General features: G+C 44.9%; 1 protein-coding gene across 5 annotated transcripts in view; it reads left to right on the forward strand.

The window, feature by feature from the left end:
- Positions 1–19,984, forward strand: part of MAP4K3 (mitogen-activated protein kinase kinase kinase kinase 3) — a 317,828-nt gene that overhangs the window by 92,599 nt on the left and 205,245 nt on the right. For all 5 annotated transcript variants that reach the window (XM_088477406.1, XM_088477407.1, XM_088477408.1 and 2 more), the window contains exon 2: positions 936–993. In XM_088477406.1, the coding sequence (XP_088333532.1) occupies positions 936–993 (58 nt within the window). The remainder of the gene's footprint in view (positions 1–935; positions 994–19,984) is intronic.

Genomic DNA, 19,984 nt, shown 5'->3' on the forward strand with positions numbered 1-19,984 from the left:
GTCAATCCAATTAGCCGCGAAGATTTAGGGGGTGCGAGTCATCACGGCAACAGCTGCACTCTACGCAGGTTGTACTCACACACGTGTGGGGCTGCAAGCAAAATTGTGTGAATTCGAGTTCAAAGGGGGCTGTGAGAGGTGTGAGATGAGGTGCCGATGCTGTAGTTTTAATGCCATAGCAATGGCATCTAGGACCCTTCGCAGACAATTGGATTGACCCCATTGTGTTGTGTGTGGGTGTAATCCAAGAATCACACATGTTTATCTACATCCTTTTTTTTTTCTTTTCTATTCACTAATCAAGAGTGGTGACAGTTGATAGACTCTCATTATTGATATATACATCTGTGCCTGTATAAAGACATTTTCCTCATACTAACTGTGCAGTAAAATACAATTCACCATTGTTTGATGAGCCTTGAACTAATATTCTACAGCGGATTTGTGAAACATTGTGTGAGTGAGGTATGTTCAGACACAAAGCTATGACGCCCCTTTGTTTTATAATAAACAATATTCCTTATTGTCCTCTGGATAAGCAAAGATGAAATTGGAATGTCTTCATTTCTCATTACAAAATATCTATAGATAAAGAATGTGATATGGTATGAACTTTTAAATAATGTCAGAGTTTGAAATCATTCAATTTAGGCCATAAACTGCATATTGTAGACAAAATAATATTAGTTTGTTAATCTATCATACCATTGGCAATAGGACTGTTGAAGGGGGAGAGTCCAATTCAGTATTCAAATAAGAAATGATACATCAAACAAATGTGATGGCCTATGCGATGCTTAGCATTACTGAAACTGTGGTTGTCTCTCAAACATTACACATTTTCATGGTCGCCTCCTCTTGAAGAGTGACTTAGTCATTTTGTTTGCACCCTTTCATATAGATCTTAAAAATGTTATTTGCTTTGTGTCTTGCAGGCTCGGAATGTCAACACTGGGGAACTGGCGGCAATTAAGGTTATTAAACTGGAACCAGGTAAGCAGCTTATAGTGACTTTATATTCATGGGGATAGTGCAGTTTCTGATAGGGGATGGAGGGGTTCTGGAAGTTGGGCAACGGTGCATGAAACGGAAAGGCAGTAAGAGAAATGTGAAATGAAAGAGCGTAAAATCAGCTTGGCAAACGTTTTCTTATGAATAACTGTATGCACACATTTGTAGTAGGGATTAGTATAGTGGGTCTAGGAGAGGTGCCCATTACTTTTAAGGGTCAGTCGCACTTTTAGGAAGACTGCTGTCCTACTGAGCCCGGGTTTTGTAACCTAGCCCTGTATAGATGAGTTCTTTGTAGCACATTTATCCACAGACCGGTGTATAAATTTTCTTAAGCTGGGTACACACCTGAAAGATATGTCCGCAGATTGACTGATCTGCAGATATATATTTGATGGTTGTTCATACACACTCAACAACCATCACTGCCAACTAGCCAGGGGTCTCGTTGCGCCTCCCTCCCCGGCTGCCTGTGCAACAAGTGTACGGGTGTGTGTAGCGCCCGTACACACAGCACAATATGCAGATCTATCTTCCATCGGCTGTGCTGCATAGAAAACGATATGTCTGTGTACGATGTCATTCATGGCCATGTCATCTGTACACACTGGCAACACGCACACAATATATCGACCGTTCAATTGAACGGATGATCTGTCGGCCAGTGAGTACACAGCATTACTGTGGAGCTCTCTAAACAGGACACTGCATTTCTGATTATAGTACATTTTCACCACAGTGATGACCTTTTTTGTCACTTTTGCTATTCTAGATAATTAGACATTTTGTCACAATGCTTTGCTGTTGCATCCACACAAGTCATAACATTATTGCAAGTAAAGGAAACTGTTGCTTGGTCCTGACTCCTAACATGCCTTACATTTGTGCCTGCATAAGTTAGTCCTGTGATAGTTACAAGCAGCATTGTACTATCAGGCAGGACACAGAAAACATCCACTGTGATACAATGGACATACTTGCATATAATACAGCCTGCAGAAGAGGTAAATTGTATGGCCTGGAACTGACACTAAAGGGCTTCTTAAGTTTTTTTCTTTATTCTTGTTTTGCTTTTTATCCTGATTATGCATATGTATACATGGGTCTATGCAGCACATTGATCTATAAGGTATCATGTACTGAATAATGATAATCTTTACATGAAAAGTACTGTTTAAACAAACTGGTTCTGGTCATCATATGCACCGATACCTGATTTTGCTGAATTGCTCTGATAATGGAACATTGCTTACTCTGTCATTGCTAAGGGCCTATAATGACTGTAGTGAGGTTTGCACTGAATTGCTCTATTCTTCTGCAGAGCTGTGTTCTTACAATGTTTTGTGATCACTGTAACTGCTCATTTAATTTTACTAAAAGTATAGAGCTTATTTTCTTCAGGTGCCATTGAAGTTTCTCTTCTGTTGCTTTTGAAGTTTTAACTATGCTCTCACCTTACCTATGAGCCTGTACCAAGCTGTTTTCCTGACACAGCTAAAGCGATGTGCTCCTAATTGTATTCCTTTAAGTGTCTCTGTAGTTTGTCTGATGAGGCCAGTGGCTTGTAGCCGGCTTTGTGTACACCACTCGTGAATTATAGCGGCTTCTGTATGAATGATATACTGCATTATTTGCTCATAGTATTGTAAAGCACAGTTGCTCCTGTGTTCTTTTGCAAAGTTGTATAATTTTTTTCTTCTATGGGCACGATTCTATTCAACGCGATGAAAATAGTGCCAGGAGATAGCTCCCGGAGCTATTCAATTCATCGCGATGTTAGGTCGGGGAAGGCTCGTTCTCGCGCATTAAACAGGGAGTTTAGGCGCGATAACGGGCATTCCCTGGCCTAACTTCCTGGCGCAAGGCGGTTTTCCAGGCGCGAAGGGCAGAAAACAGCCTCGCGCCGGGACTTTTGTCGGATTTCTTCTCTCATGAGATGAGAGAAGAAATCATTAGTCGGACTTGGCAGCGCGGTGTATTGAGCTCACTCCCGGAGCTATTTACATCGCGTTGAATAGAATCGTGCCCTATGTGTTACTTTTACTTGTGTTGTGGTGGAACACACATTACCAACAAAAGCAGTCACACACTAATGCTTGGTACACACTGGCACATATATTGGCCAATCAGTTGATCGGCCAATATATCTTGTTTGCGTCAGCCAGTGTGTACCTGCCATATGTCTGTAAACTACGTCGTTCACAGACATATCGCGTTGGCTGTGCTGCACAGTCGATGGCAGATATATCTGCAGATCTATTGGGACATCGTGATGTGTGTACAGGCGGTCAGCCCCGGGGGGACTTAGGCTTAGGCTGCGGGAGGTTAGGGTTAGGCTAAAGACTGTGAAGGTTAGGTTTAGGGTGCGGGAAGGAGGGGGTTAGGGTTAGGTACCACCGGGGGGGAGATTAGGGTCAGGCACCCCAAGGGAGGATTGGGGGGGAGAGGGTACTTACCAGCCGGCATCGGGATTCTACCCAGCACGCTTCCACCGTCGGGATTCTAGCTCTGCAGAAATATCTGTAAGGTGTGTACCCAGCTTTACATCATGTGATTATTTTGTGCTTGTTTGTTCATTTATTTGTTGTAGATAGAATATGAAAATAATATAAATATGAGGAAATCAGTGAGTTAGAGGGAAGAATGTACCAGATGGAGTCAGATTCCTGCAATGTCTCAATGGTCCTTCCTTTGAATGGAATGTGGTTACAGGATATGACCCCAGAAGACAAAATTTCCTCTTACAAATCTAGACAAAAAAATGCTGCTTTTTAGAAAATTATGTCTATCTGTCCTGTCCATACTGATCTCTCTCTCATATCTATATGCATTTACATATAGAGCTAAGTTAATTTAAAAAGCATCATACGGTGCATGGCACAGGGGAGACAATACACCACATTGAATTGTATGTGAGCGACCCAGCGTGCCACATTCATTATGTGGAAAATAATGTTTTTAAGTCATTCTGTTCTTTATGTATATGCATTCGGCACATTTAAGATATTGTGTAAAAAGCATAATCTATCTGTCTTGAGTGGATATCATTATATTTATAGAATGGCATGAAAGGTGTACACCACTGTAGATAATTGTGTGGCAGTTGCAAGAATTCAGCTGCTGAATATATAAAACATCTGCTGTTCTTCCTTCCGTACGTTTGTTACTCTTTCCTACTGCTCCCCACAGTAGCTAAGAATGGGAGGAGAGGATCTGGCTGAGCGATTGGCAGGACTCGCAGCTCTTCATCCCAGTGTCAGCAGCATAAGATTTTATTTTTATTTTTTAAAATTTGTGTATATATGAATGTTTAAATGTAGATTAAATGTTCAATCTTGATGTTAACAGTTGTTAGTAATAAATATAGATAGAGATTGCTCTAATATTGTTAATCCACCAATGTGAAAAAAAATGGCAGACTATTCTATCATGGCTGCAAAACAGGATGTTACCCTGTTATCACAGTGTAGCTGGGCTGATAGGGGGAATGGTATAGTCCCCGAGTTTAAACCTAGGATCTGTTCAACTCTCTTTTTCAAGTCAGTAAATCTGCATGCACAGCCGTTCCATGTCAGTAAAGTGGTGACAGTTTATTTGGCCTTTGTATTATTAATTAAAACTAATATTTCATAGTAGGGTCCCATTTGTTTATGCACTGGAATGTAATGGCACACCTGTGCTGTGCCTAATCCCACCAGGCTGACTTGTTGAAATTTTGGCATTGAGCTGCTGCATACACAGTCTGTACATTAGCCAGACTGTCACTGATCACCTGTACATGGTGCAGTTCTCTTCTTCTACACTGGAAGCCTCGCCAACATCATAGTCAGAGTTTCCAGAGTAGAGGCATAGCCCCTGGGCCTGGTTCATGCCTCTTTCACATCGCAAATGCCAGGTCGTACCCGGGATTTGTATACACGTCAATCCCGGGTGTGACCCGGCTGAGACCCCTTTCAGACTAGCTGTCCGGCCCGGCAATAATGCCGGGTTGATGACGTCACCACCATCTCCAAGCATCGGCTCTTCCACTGCAGTGAATGGGACCCGGGTCGCCTCAGCCTGGGTTACCCTTTCACACTGCCCCACGAGCTGGGTTGAACTTGTGTTCAACCCTGCTCGTTACCAGAGTTTCAACTGGGCCCTTTTACACTGCACAGTAACCCGGGTTGCTGCGCGTTCATGTGCAATAACCCGGGTTATTTGCTGGCAGTGTGAAAGGGGTAATTACTGGTACTGAATGTAAAGAAACATAGAAAATTATCACATCCATCAAGCTGCATTGAATTCCCCCATGTTGTCATATTAAAAGTAATAAAAAGAAGTGTTACGATACAAATTAAATGATTAAAAAACAACAAAAAAGGTTTTAATAAGAAACATACACCATTTTTGTGTATATATATATATATATATATATATATATTTGAAAACATATTGGTCATTGTCTGCTGCAATTCAGTTTAGGTTAGTGTTTCCAGATCCTCCCAGTTTAAAACTACATGATTTATTTATTTATTTTTGAACAATACTTGAATATCAAAAATGTAAGGTAGTTTGTATGCACTTTTTTGTAATTCTCCATTGAGAATTTGCTGCTTAGCACATTACGCTCCTCTTTCTTGAAGTGATTTGATTATTTTGATTGATATAAATGTAATGTTTATATTGTCATTGTTTTGCATTATAAGAGAAAGACCATAATTATTAAAGAAGGCCTCTACTAAAAATGTATGGTAAACTACACTCATGTGGCAGAAAATCTGAAACACCTGTCTAGTAACGCGTAGGTCTTCCTTTCCATCCGGTTGCAGCAGCAACACAACGGGGCATGTATTCCACAAGGTTTCTAAAGTATTATGTAGTTAGTGTACACCATGCCTCCTGAGTAATGGTCCACAATTCCCTAATATTCGCCGGTGGTGGAACGCTGCCATTGATAGTATGTTGAACTGCACCCTACATGTGTTCTATTGGGTTCAAATCTGGCGAACGAGGGGGCTGCTCGGATGCCATACGCAGAAGACTGATCCTCTAGCCATAATCTGATGGACCTGTGCAGTGGCGCATTGTTGTGCTGAAAGAGCCCACTCCCATCTGCGTAAATGCATGACATGAATAGGTGCAAATAATCCTCTAGCATGGTTAGGTAGCGTCCACCGGTCAGTGAATATCACGGGTCCTAATGCGTGCTAGCTGAAAACACCTAATACCATAACAGAGTCTCCTCCGCCTGGACTGTCCCTTGTTGTCATGCAGGGTCCATTGCCTAGTGGGCTTTTCTCCTCGCATCATCCATCTGCCTGAACAGGTTGGAAACTCGACTCATCAGACCAGGCTACACATTTCCAGTCACATGTCCATTGGGGGTGTTCCTGAGCCAAGGCGATGTGCAGAGCCTTCTGTCGTGGGGTTAGCAATGGGACCCAAGTGGGCCATCGGCTCCAGTACCAAGTAGAAGAAAGGAAAGGAAAGTTGCACTGTTCAAATGATGATGTTACGTGTAGACCCAGCATTACATTTTGCTGTTATCTGCAGCATTGTTGCACACTGGTCGGATGTAATAATACATGACATACAACCATGTCCATGATCAGCCATAGTTTTTCGCTGTCCTCAGTGGTGTTGCATGCTGGATGTCTTCCCTGATGTTGTGTAGTCGCACACCCTTAAAATTGCTGTATGTGAAATCCAAATTTTGTGTTGATTTCAGAGTTGGAGCGACCCATCTCCCTGTCACCTACAGATGTGTCCTTTCTCATCTAGCCTCAATACGCCATGCAGTGCGATATGCCTGGTGTGAATGAGCCACCAGGTCCCATGCAACTCTGCTAGCATTGAGCATTTTTTTTCTCGAAAATGCATCTAAGTCGCAATGCGACTAAGGTGGTGATTTAGCAGTGGACGGATTTGCAAAGCTGCACGCAGGCATATACTGTAGTGTGTAGTGCACGCAGGCAGCTTTGCAATTTCATACTTGCAAATGTAGCAGGAGATGTATGACACCCTTTGCTGCATTTGCGATCCCAGCACTGTGACTGAGGTTGCAGGCTGGGATGGACGGCGCCGGGCCGCCAGCCAGCTTAGTAAGCCTCAGCTTACTCAGACTGGCTGGCTTGCAAGGCCAGAAAAATGCATCCATTGACGCTGTCCCTGCCTTTGCCACTCCCGGAAAACGGTGCTGACCTGCCCCCATTTCCGAGAACACCAGCCGAGCCCACCCCCGCACCCTGTCAATTAGGCAGAGTCATCGAAAGGGCTGTTTGCGATTATGCAGGACCCATTCTGCACACTCGCAGATTTGGTCCTGCGCACGTGCAGATTCCCGATAATCATGAATCTGCGTTCAGCATTGCACTTGTGTGCAATGCTGAATCAGCCCCTAAGTTTCACCAGGAGACTGCGCTTATTAATTTGATGTGTGATACTGGTATATCTGTGTGCAGCTGAGACTAAAAGGGTACTCGGTGGGGAAATACAATTGTCACATATCAAATTAATCAGCACAGTCTGCTGGTGCATCCTAGGCGCATCTCATTGCGACTTAGACGCATTTTCAGCACAAAAGTATGCCTGGTGCTAGCAGGGTCTCGCAGGACATGGCCTGCAGGGAGGGGCTTTTTGGCATGACTGCAGCAAAGATTATTGATGACACATACGTACTATCAAGCCTCATTCAAAGTTACTTAAATTATGATATACTGCATCTTCACTGCAAATTATACGACAACGGATTGTAGAGATCTATGCCTATATGTAGTACTTCAATTGCGGAAGATAACATTTAATGTGGGGTGTGTGGTGGCATGTACTGGGAATGGAAGTGGCTGCCTCAGATTATCTGGTAAATGAGTGTACTTCCTTCACGTGTAGCATTACCAACTGAATCTGGAAGGACCCATTTCTCGCTTACTTACTCATACAGGCAGCAATGTTATCGAGTTCTATTAAGGTGGGTACACACCTGAATTACTGGCAACCGTGCCGATGTTCAGGGCGATTTGCCTTCAACCTGGACATCACATGATTGCTGGCACAAACGTCAAAGATTTAATGAAAGACGGAATGATCACTGTACAGCCTTGCTTATGATATTGTGTGATTGGCCAAGGGTTTGGGATTCCGACGCCAGTATTCTAAGCACTGGCATCCTATGTGTTGGGATTGTGACTATATCCCGTCAACACTGCTGCCAGTTAAGTAAGTAGAGGTTGTAGTTTGGTGAATTCCACTAAAAATTACAAAGCCTAGACAGTGGTATAAAATATACACTTTGAGAACCAATAGCCTGCAGTAATTTTATTAACTTTGCTCATGCAGAATCCATTAGTGCAGTGGTTCCCAAACTGGGTCTTGTACCATCCTGGGGTGCCACAGGTTGGAGGTCCAGGATCAAATCAAATTCTTTATGGTCAATGTGGTAGGCAAAACCAGCGCTGGTGGCTGCCAATCATAAAATATATGACAAACAGAAGCGCGGCCCTGTCCTCTATCACATAACTGAACTTAAAGATGACAGGTAAGCACAATTTGCTTAATTTAATATATTTTTTATGAATTTAAAAATAATAAACTTTTTGGTTAGTGGTGTCGTGAAAAATATGCTTATACCCTAGGGCACCATAATTCAAGAAAGTTTGGGAATCACTGCATTAGTGTTATGAGTTCTAGCATCCGTTGGAACTCCCTTTCTACCATAAATGATTTCCAGTATATTTATCCAGCTGATTCTCCTTTCCACACTGTACGGTTTCCAGCAACCAGCAGTTCTTCTTTTCCTTGCACCAAGTGACATGGGTGTTTGTTCAGTGGGGGAGAGAAATTACCACAAACCCTACATGCACAGTAAGTACTCGGTGGCCAATTAGGTAATTGCTCTCCAAATACATTACTTAATATTTTATTGCATTAGGGGGATGATGCAATTTTAAACCTTAAATGATTGTATATCTTCTTTTATTTGTAGAATTTGCAGACAATAGAGACCACAATGTTAGAGATAATGATCCTTTGATGCAACATTGATAAAGTGTTTATACCAATGTGTAGAGACATAATAGATAAAAGGGCAAATGTTAGCAACATAATGACATTATACAATGTTTAGGGTCTTATGGCACGTATCCACTAGACGATCTATTGGCCGTTTTAAACGTTAACGATATCGTTATCGTCCGCAATATTGTCCAGTGGATATGCCGTCAACGACCAGCGATGCATGCTCCCGCTGGTCGTTGACGACATCTTTCATCGCCCGTACTTGCAGGGCAACCTGACGATGATATCAGGTTCTGAAAGTACGGGGAAGAGGGAGGGTGCCGGCACTGAACGATATCGTGAACGATATCGTTTAGTGTGGGTGTTCAATGTCGTTAACGACATTGAGCACATCCACTGCCGGGGAAACCCTAGATGATATTGCTCCTGGAGCATATCGTCTAGGGAAATAAATCATACAGATGGATTAGTTCCATAAAAATAGCTAGAACTTATTACAGGTTTCCTGTCCTTCAGCTAAAATGTTTTACAAATGATGTTTTAGTTTCAGTTAAGTGCTCACCAAAACACTGCATACAAAGGTCTATTGCATGTTAGCGAGAGTGGACACTGAGCAGGAATTCGTGTAGGGGTGGATAAGGGTAAAATCTTTAGTTTTTCTGTCATTTTAAGCAGGAATATAATATAAGATTTTAGATGCAATAGAGAGAATTAGGTGATGAAAAAGAATGGTGGATTCAGATTTAATTGGCACAGAGGTGATGCTATAACCCATGTAAGGATTTTATCATGGTAAGGCAGAGGTGTAGAATGATAAAATGAGACTATATTCTACTGCAGCCAAGTTAAAAGAATACAGACTCAAGCATGTAGTGCCCGTAGGCTCTCAAGAAGCAATAAAAAAAAAAATTAGGATCCTAGCAATAGCTGTAGTATCTGACATAATTTAGGCTTGGTTTCCATGGAGACAAGGAGCTGTCTTGTTACTTGTAACATTTGGAGAGCACCTTTGTGTGCATGTGGCCACTTGCACACAGCCTTTTTGTTATGAAAATATCAGGACTGTTCTGATGCCTGCTCCTGTGGTTTGGAGATGTGCCATAGAAACTCTAGGCATTCCAATCTAATCTTTCCTGGAGCAGGAATGTTCTACCTTCTGACGTAAATGTGTATATATATAATAATATACTAGCATATTGTACATAGCATTTTCCAGGTTGAGGGGACTCTCTTTTACTTCTCTTTCATCCACTAGGGGACACTGGAGGTGCTTACGCTGGGGTATAGAGGCGTGGATAGCTGGAGCCGGCACTTTAAATAATTTAGAAGTGCGAAGCTCCTCCCCCTCTATGCCCCACCAGCCCTCAGTTTAGAAAATGTGCCTACGGAGCTGGTCACAACCTGCTGTGCTCCAGCAACACATTTATTTTATTTATATAGTTTTATTATTTTCTAACATCTTTTTTTACACCTTTTAGGTACCCTTCGCCACCTCTCTAAAGGTGGGGTCCGGGTACCTGGCGCCCTGTCCTTAATAGAAGGCAGGAAGGAGTGCACAGTGCTTATACTAAAAGCACTGACAGCTCCTTACCGCCACACACACACAGCACTTCTACAAAGCCGGGCTGCCGGGCAGTCTTCAGAAGCGGCTGCCGGTCAGGTGACTCCCCCTAAAGAGAAAATGCTGTTCGGAGGGAAGCCGTCCAGGGAGCGCAGTGAGTAAATCACCTGCGCATCCCCCGTCTCCTGCCCCGCGGCCAGTGCGAGATGCAGAGAGCGATATGGCGCTGATAATAGAGCTTCTCCCCTCTTCCCACTGCTGAGCGGCTAGAGTCTCCTGTTCAGCGGGGCTTGAGCAGTGGCTACAGCGCTGCTCATTGACTTGCATCTCCCCTCTCCACGCTGCGGAGCGCAGCGGGGCTTGCAGGGGGAGGTGATTAATTAGTACAGCCATATTAGAGCCACTGTGGGCTTGAGGGAGGGGGGCAGAGCTTAACAGCGCGGGCTTTCTGTCCCATTTACGCGGCAGCGGCTGTGAGAACAGCGTGGCTGCTGTTTGTTTAACCCACTGTTGCCTGCATCTCTCCATTATAGGTAGGGTGCAGCACATGCAGAAGGCTGATTCTCCTGACTACATCTTGGCAAGAGGCTGTGAGTAATCACTGGGGTGTAAGTGCAGGGAATCGAATCTGTGGGAGGGAGTACCACTTCCTCTGTGTCCCAACTAGCCTTCTGTTTTATTTCTAATTCACTTCTGGTGTACCTCTGGGTGACTGTGTGTATCTATGTCAAACAGAACAAAAGCGGCTCAAAAGATGTTTGTCTGTTCTAAGTGTAACAACAAACTATCGAGGCCGCATGCCACTGGATCCACGTTATGTAATGCTTGTATAGCAATAGATCCACCGATTACCGATTAGCAGGTGTGGCTATTACGGCCACACCTGCTCCTCCATGGGCCGCTGACATGGTAGGAGTAATGACGGATTTAACATCACAGTTAGCTGAGGCACGTAAGTCTCAGCCTCTCTGGGTGGCTGATTTAACCAAGTCTTTAGACACCCTGGTACAGCTTATGGGTACAACGGCATCTGCACCCTCCACACAAAAGCGTACTCTGACGACTGTTCTCCAGTCAGAGGAGTCAGATGAAGAATTCCCCACTACGGAGGATACCGAAGAGGAGAATTGGAGGACACGTTACAGGATGGTACCTCTCAGGAGTTGGAGTCCACTTCTCCCGGGGTGGAATCTCTAATTTTGGCGGTTAGAAAAAACACTGAATTTACCTGAGGATGTAATGCCTGCATCCCAGGAGTGTGAATTATTTCATGAACAAAGAGCTCGGTGGTTTCTCTGTTCTCACTGCAACTTCAACAGCAGCTCTCAGTGGCCTGGAAACAACCGGATAAATGGTTCCAAATTCCGCGCCGGTTTCCATCTAGCTACCCTTTTCCATCATCCATGATGGACAAGTGGGAAACTCCTCCTCCAGTAGATGCGTCCGTCTCCCGTCTCTCTAAGAAAACAGCACTCCCAGTACCGGGGGCTACAGTACTAAAAGATCCTTCGGATCGTAAGTTGGAGACAACGCTAAGATCTATTTATACTGCAGCGGGTGCTCAACTTAGACCCACCCTTGTTACCGCTTGGGTTAACAAGGCGGTGGTTTTGCTGGGCTGACCAGTTGATTACCAGTTTGGACTCTGGTACCTCTAGAGCAGAGTTACGTCTACTTGCAGAACACATATGTGAGTCTGCAGTTTACTTGGTTGAAGCTTCAAAAGATAGTCAGATTAGTGTTCGCATATCCGCTTCTGCTATTTCGGGGCGCAGAGCCCTCTGGTTGCACACTTGGCATGCGGATGCAAAATCTAAGCGTGCGGTGGAGGGTTTACCATTCACTGGTGATATGCAGAATTAGCCAAATGGATATTCCAGTCCACGGGGGGTAAGTCTTCCTTCCTCCCGTCAACTGCTCCGACCCCCAGAACATCTTACAATGGACCTTCGTTTCATTCCTTTCGTGGTAGAGCCAGAGGTGCTCCCACGCAAACTAGACGGCAGGGGTAGAGGTCGTCCACACACGGTTGCACGTAGACCAGAGCCTAAACCAGCGAAAAAAAGAAAAAAAACAGGTGGCATGACTGTCTTCCGTCCCACCTGATACCTTCTGCAGTGGGAGCCCGTCTGCAGAACTTTCAACAAGTTTGGAACCACCAGACCTCTACAGATCCGCAGACTAATTTCCCTGGGGTTCCGAATAGACTTCGAAGTCCCCCCTCCACCTCGGTTCTTCACTACAAGTCTGCCAACACCTGTAGACCGGGCCAGGGTTCTACAGGAGGCTATCCAGTCTCTAGTGGTATCGTCTGCGCTAGTTCCGGTTCCGGAATGTCAAAGAGGTATGGGATTTTACTCAAGCCTGTTTGTAGTACCCAAGCCGGATGGCTTGGTCAGGGCCCATCTTAAACCTCAAGTCCTTGAACCTCTATCTGAAGATGTATTGTTTCAAAATGGCAGTCATAGCGAGATTGGAACCAGGGGAGTTCCTATTATCCCTGGATTTCAAGGATGCCTATCTCCATGTTCCCATCTGGGAACCACACCAGACCTTTCTGCGTTTTGCCATATTGAAAGATCATTATCAGTTTCGGGCATTGCTGTTCGGGTTATCCTCGGCTCCCCGCATATTCACCAAACTCATGTCAGTCATGATCGCTCTCCTTCCGTCATCAGGAGTGAACATAATCCCTTATTTGGACGACCTGTTACTCAAGGCTCCATCGGTGTCTCTTCTATCAGATCATGCCTTACTGACATATTACACTCTAATCCAACACTGTTGGATAATCAACTTCAAGAAGTCGAATCTCAGTCTGTCCCAGAAACTTCTGTTTCTGGGCATGATATTGGATACGAAATCAGAGAGGATTTTTCTTCCAACAGACAAGGCCAGGGATATCCGGTTATTGGTTCAACTGGTCCTCAGACCAAAGAAGGTGTCAATGCTTCTTTGTCTGTATCTCTTGGGGAAGATGGTAGCTGCTTGCGAAGCGCTACAGATTGGCCGGTTCCACTCCAGGGTATTTCAGCTGGACCTGCTAACACAGGAGTCAGGGTCTCATCTGCTTCTACATCGACAGATCCGTCTGAGCCCGGTTACCAGAGTAGCCCTTCTTTGGTGGACACAATCCAACAATCTGTTAGCAGGCAGAAGATTTGGAGTGTGGGACTGGATCATCGTAACAATGGATGCCAGCCTTTGAGGATGGGGAGCAGTAGTCCTCGATTATTACTTTCAGGGTCGATGGTCCCCTCTAGAACAGAAGTGGCCCATAAATGTATTGGAACTCAGAGCGATTTACAATGCTCTGATAGAGGCAACAGAGTTTTTAAAGACTCGTCCGGTAAGAGTTCAGTCCGACAACGCGACGGCCGTCACTTACATCAACCACCAAGGAGGGACTCGGAGTTGCATGGCTATGCGAGAAGTAACTCAGATCCTCCGGTGGGCTGAGAACCTGTCAGAATGGCAGCTTCATCCAGATGTGTTCAACGCGCTGATACGTCAATGGGGATGTCCTCAGGTGGCCCTCATGGTATCACGATTGAATAATCAGCTCCCATTATACATGTCAAGTAGAGATCCACAGGCGGAAGCAGTAGACGCTCTTGACAAGTCCGTGGATCTACGACTTCGTTTACATTTTTCCACCGATTCCGCTTCTTCCTCGTCTTTTAGAAAGGATAAAACAAGAGACAGCCTCTGTAATTCTCGTGGCTCCAAACTGGCCTCGGAGAAGTTGTTGGACGATCAGTGGCCCCTTCCTCTGCGCCCGGATCTTCTACAGCAGGGCCTTTTCATACACCACAACTTAGCCCAGCTGCGTTTAACGGGGTGGCTCTTGAAACCGATATCCTAAGACGCAAAGGCATCCCAGACACGGTTATTCCCACCATGCTACGCGCCAGGAAGCCAGTTTCAGCTGCGCATTATGGCATCTGGCGTGCTTATATCTCACGGTGTTCCAGTCAGGCTCTTCCATCTAGGACTTCTAGTTTGTCCCGGTTTTTTTTTGCTTTTCCTTCAGACGGGTCTGGATTCTGAGCTTCGTCTGGGAACCTTAAAGGTGCGGGTTTCTGCCCTCTCAATTTTCTTTCAAAGGAAATTGGCCCTCATTCCTGAGGTGCAGATGTTTCTTCAAGGGGTCTTGCGCGTGCAGCCTCCTTTTGTAACTCCAATAGCTCCCTGGGAGCTTAGCTTGGTGCTTCCATTTCTTCAGTCGCCCATGTTTGAACCTTTGGAGAAGGTTGATCTTAAGTACCTGAACACCGCAATACTATAGGCACGAATCTCCGCCAGAGCTGATGAGGATCTGCTTCCTCCCTCACTGCAAAATCTAGTAGCCAGGCAGCAAAATCTGGTAGCCATGGCGACATGGCCCCCGGGATTTGTCGAGCCCTGATGTATAGAGACAATTTTTTACTGTAATTCTCACACCTTTGATTGAAGGCAGCTTAATGTATTGTTTTCAGTTTTTATTCACATCATGTTTTATGTCATAATGTAGATATGGGGCACTTTAGCAATGGCCTGTACAGTACATATACAGGAACCTGGCCCTACAGGCATCTGCAACTTTATGATCTTAGATCTAATTATGCTTTATTAATCGGCTATATAGATCCTTTGGAGGCATCAGACTGGGGAGAATGATTGTGTTATAGGCTGGGAACGTATTTATGTCCATATTATATTGTTGCAATGTATGCCTAGTATAAATGTTAGACACTTGCAACCCTGTTACATGATGGAATACAGGGAAGCATTTACATTATTTGGGGCTATATTTTGGTGTCTATTATAAAACTCGGCACCTTGAACAGTATTTTATGGGATCGTACTATTGGGCATAAAGGGATTTTATGGTGGACGTTTTGTCTCTATTGCAGGGCTCGACAAATCCCGGTCGCCATGGCGACCAAGATTTTAGTCCTGGCGACTAGGTTTTGCAGTACAAGTAAAGCTAATTAAAAAAAATTAAAAAAAGCTCCTCCGGAGATGGTTACAGCAGGAGGTGTGTGCGTGCCTGTCACAGGAGGAGGCGTGTGTGCCCACCACAGTCAGTCAGTGTGGCTCCGCCTGCTTCCTCCTGCAAGGCAGCATGTGTGGTGAGAGAAGTCACCACACACGGGCCATGCCATCGCGCTGTGACTGCCCACTAGCGTGGATGGAGCCCACCTGGCCTAACTGTTGCTGCAGGACTGGAGTAGTTTGCCAGCTGCAGCATGGTGCCAGGGCCACTGCGGCTCCCCGGGCTCAAACCCGCAGCATCAACTTTGACAGGGAGTCCATGCTGACCCAGTCCAATGAAGATCAGGGCTACGAATTTTAAAGTAAGTGGCCGATACCCCTTCTAGCTCCCACAGCGTGGGGTAGATAAGCATGTGGTATGGCTGTGGGGGTGGTTTGTCTGGGGGTAGCAGAGCAGTGGTGTGGCTGCGGGGGTGGTTTGTTCAGATGTAGTACTTTCTGATATCACATTAATGTAAAAGAAAAAAAATGGTATGTTATGGGGGGAGGGGGAGTGGAGCTGTGCAGAGCACTGGTGTGGCTAGGTGAGGAGGCACCTTTCTCCTGGGGGGTCATATACTTTTGTCCAAATTCTATATTTTTATTATATTAATGTGCATTTGGGACCTAGTGTGTGGCGTAATGTGCATTTGGGACCTAGTGTGTGGCGTAATGTGCATTTTGGACCTACTGTGTGGCAGGTATAGGCATGTGGCAGAATCTGATGACCAGTGAAGAGGCCTGTGTGTGGGTCTGATGGCATGTGGGGAGGTTGAGAGGCATGTGTGGTGGTCTATACAAGTTTTCATTTATTTTGGTCACGGACGTTGGTCAGGCTCCTAAACTTTTAAGCTGGCTCCTAGATTTTACAAAAAATGGTCGAGCCCTGCTCTGTTGAATGCTGTTTTGAGCATAGTCTGCAGTGGCAAACCCTCACACATAATGATTAGCATGAGCTGAGTGCTTTGCCTGCTGACCTGTGTGTGCTGTTTCTGTTATTTCTCATGTAACGGTATCATTCACACATCCTGATTTCCTCATTCCTGCGTGACTGTCAGGCAATACAGTACACCGCCAGCATGACTCATCTGAGCACAACCTTTTAAAAGCTATTCATTGTTCTATGAAAGTACATTTGTGTCTTTATAACAATGCAGAATTATTTGTTTATATGTATATTCCTCTGCATTTTCTATACCTTTGCTTCCTACTGCTAAATCTTCACATTGGCGTGTTTGCTGCATAAACTCAGGATAGACAGGTGTTTCCTACTGATCTCTTACATTTCTATGACAAATCTCCATATAATAACTTTTACAGTACAACAATGGGTGTGTATCACTTGCTCATTACATTTTATTCTACAAACCCCAACCTATAAGGAAAATTCTTTTGATTTAGGGTTTATGTTTTAAAAGACTTAGGTGGGCAGGACTGGCGGTGAGCTTGGGAAATCACTGCTGAGAGATGCTGTATGATATGTAATATGTTTTGCTCATGTTGGCATCAGTCATTTGTGTGACTAAAACTGGGTACACACCATACAAAGGTGTGATCCATCGATGCTGCAATCGATCTAAAGATACATTGCTCGCACAGTACATACTGCACGATCCGGTGCATGATGGTGCGATATATCGTTGCATGCAGCTGGTAGTTGCTTTGTGTTGTTCATTGCATCGTCCCATCTGCTGTGCAGAACAAACACATGGGACTATGCGATGAACAACCATCGCAAACGAGGGATCGGGCATACACACTGCACAATCCGTACGATATGTCGTTCCGATCTGCAACGGAACAATATATCACATGAAGGATCGTATACTGTGTACCCAAGCTTAGCAGTTACTATGTACAGTTACAAAGACTAATGCCGGACATATGTCAGCATCACAATTTCTCATCTAGTGTATACCGGCCCTTACATGTACTGATCACTTATAGGGATGATGCTGGTAATTTTAAACAGACATGTGAAACATTCTTCAGTTTGGTGCATTGCACGACTTCCATTGCTCAGCCATGGAAACAGAAGTTGTGTGTGGAGAGATGAATGATTCCTCGGCCTGTTTAAAATTAGCTGCCACTTCCCTAAGGGTGAGCTCCATTGAAAACGCAACAGAAAGGTAAAATTGCTTTATATAAATGAGCCCTTAAGAGTTTGCAAGCAAGTGTGAGTCAGACCTTGGCAAGATTGCAAGGGTATATCAGGGATGGGGAACCTCAGACCCGGGAGCCGTATAAGGTCCCCGGAACCATTTGGTCTGGGCCTCTGAGCTTTTTTCTGTTAGCCTCATCTGGCTAGCAGGGTGCCTAGAATGACACCCTGCAGCCAAATTCTATGCAGCAGTGCCGCGTGGAGCAGTATTAGGACGCTTTAGGCGGTCACACCACTGCCCTTACAGCTCCCCGTAGCATCCTCAGGATGAACCGGGCATTGCTATAATCACTGGCGATTGTGGCCTAGCGACCGTGTGACTTTACACGGAGGGGCGTGGCCTGCCCAGGCCCGCAAATAATGTTATATTTATCAAATTGGCCTCTCGGCATAAAAAAGGTTACCCACCCGTGAGCTATATGTATCAAACCTAAAGAGGACAGGTGGATAAGTTGCCTGTAGCAACCATCGGCTTCTGTCTTTGATTTTCTAGAATGTTCTAAATAATTGATAACTACTAGCTGGTTGGTTGCTATGCTAACACCTCCACTTCTCCTCTTTAGAAGGTTTGGTACATTTGCCCTAGATGGAATAATAAGAGTTTGAAAAGAGAGGGTGTGGACCTCTGGCATTTAGGGAATGGTGGAAAAGGAGGAGTGCCTTTACCTTTGCCTGTTGCAGAATATCATTGTAGAGCTGTGAGGATATGTGGAGCATGAACTAAGAAGAACAAGAAGAATAATGGACAAGAGGCAGACAAGATGAACAAGGGGAGACCTTACATATCAGAGGGAAATTTAAGGGCGGAGTCAATAGAAATAGGGTTACGGTACAGTGTGGATCTAAAAGGGAGGGGGTATTAGTGGAAAACCAGATAATTTAGTGGGCAAAGAAGTGAACCTGGATGGTGAGGGGCCTGCTGGATATTGTGCACCTTAAAGAACAAAAAGATAGACTTGTGGGATGCGAGAGGATCATAGTTGAGAGTAAATATGTACTGTATAAAGAAGGGCCAGATGAGTATTGTGGGTAATGATCACAGCAGTGGTTGGAACATTGGCCATGTGATATAGTGGATCTAGGTCTCTTGACAAATGAAATGCAGGGAGAGTGTGGACCAGAATGTATTGTAGGGTTAAAAGTGAGTATTTGTAGAACAAAAAGTGAACATGGGGACTAATGTGGGAGTAAAGAAGTGGAACAGTGTTGTCATGAGAGGTGACAGGAATGAGCTGATGGATTGGAGTGTGGAAAGATACTCTTTGTTTTTTCTGGCAAATTATATAATTGTTAACAGTCACTCAATGTTGGGTTGGGGACTTCTCTGTTGGGATGCAGTTAAAATGCCGAAGGAGGGTATCCCAACACCTGTCAGAATCCCGGCGTCGAAATCCTGAAGGCAAGTAGCAGGGTTGGGGGGGAATGTTAGGGTTACAGATGTATCCACATACATCTATCCTCCGAGCGCTACAAGTCGCGCTACACATAATGTGGGAGCTCTGTGTAAGATGCTCGGGAGCGCTGAGCGTCTTTTCGTGCAACTTTTTACCTTCAAATGCATCTTATTTACACAGTGATGCAAATATTTAGCACAAGCAGCTTTGTCTTATTAAAATGATATGCAGCATGCCCATGTTCTGTGAGAGACTGTGGGGTAAATCTGCATATGAAACGCTACGTTACAGTGTTACAGCCGCTGACACTGTAACATAGCGTTTCGTATGCAGATACACCCGCAGTCGCTCACAGAACATAGGCATGCTGTATATCATTTTAATCAGCAGAAAGTGCTTCTGGTAACTATTTGCATTTGAAGGTAAAAAGTCGCACAATAAGACGCTCTGTGCTACCGAGTCACTCCACTGCATGGTGCAACTAAAAGGGCTGTTTAGCGCGCAAGGAGGCTAGATGTATGAGGACACATCGTAGGCACTAGGGGGAGAGTTAGGGTTAGGCACTAAGGGGAGTTGGTTAGGTTTAGGGTGCGTTGGAGGTTAGGTTTAGGCTTTAGGGGGAGGTTAGGGTTAGGTATCGAAAAGGTTAGGGTAGGGAGAGGGGGAGGGTTAGGAGGGAAGCAATCGGGAAGCCGACTGCCTATATACCGGCAGCCGACTTCCCGACTGTCTTATCCCGGCAAGGGTGAAGTGCCGGGCGTCTAGATGTAGACGCCCGCATTTCCCCGACGCCGGGAGACCGGCGCCCGGCATCACGATCGTAGGTTAGGGTTAGGCTAGGGGGAG

The sequence above is a fragment of the Taudactylus pleione genome, unplaced genomic scaffold (genome assembly GCF_031769625.1).
Source record: "Taudactylus pleione unplaced genomic scaffold, aTauple2 ptg000201l, whole genome shotgun sequence".
In the NCBI taxonomy this organism is placed as follows: domain Eukaryota; kingdom Metazoa; phylum Chordata; class Amphibia; order Anura; family Myobatrachidae; genus Taudactylus; species Taudactylus pleione.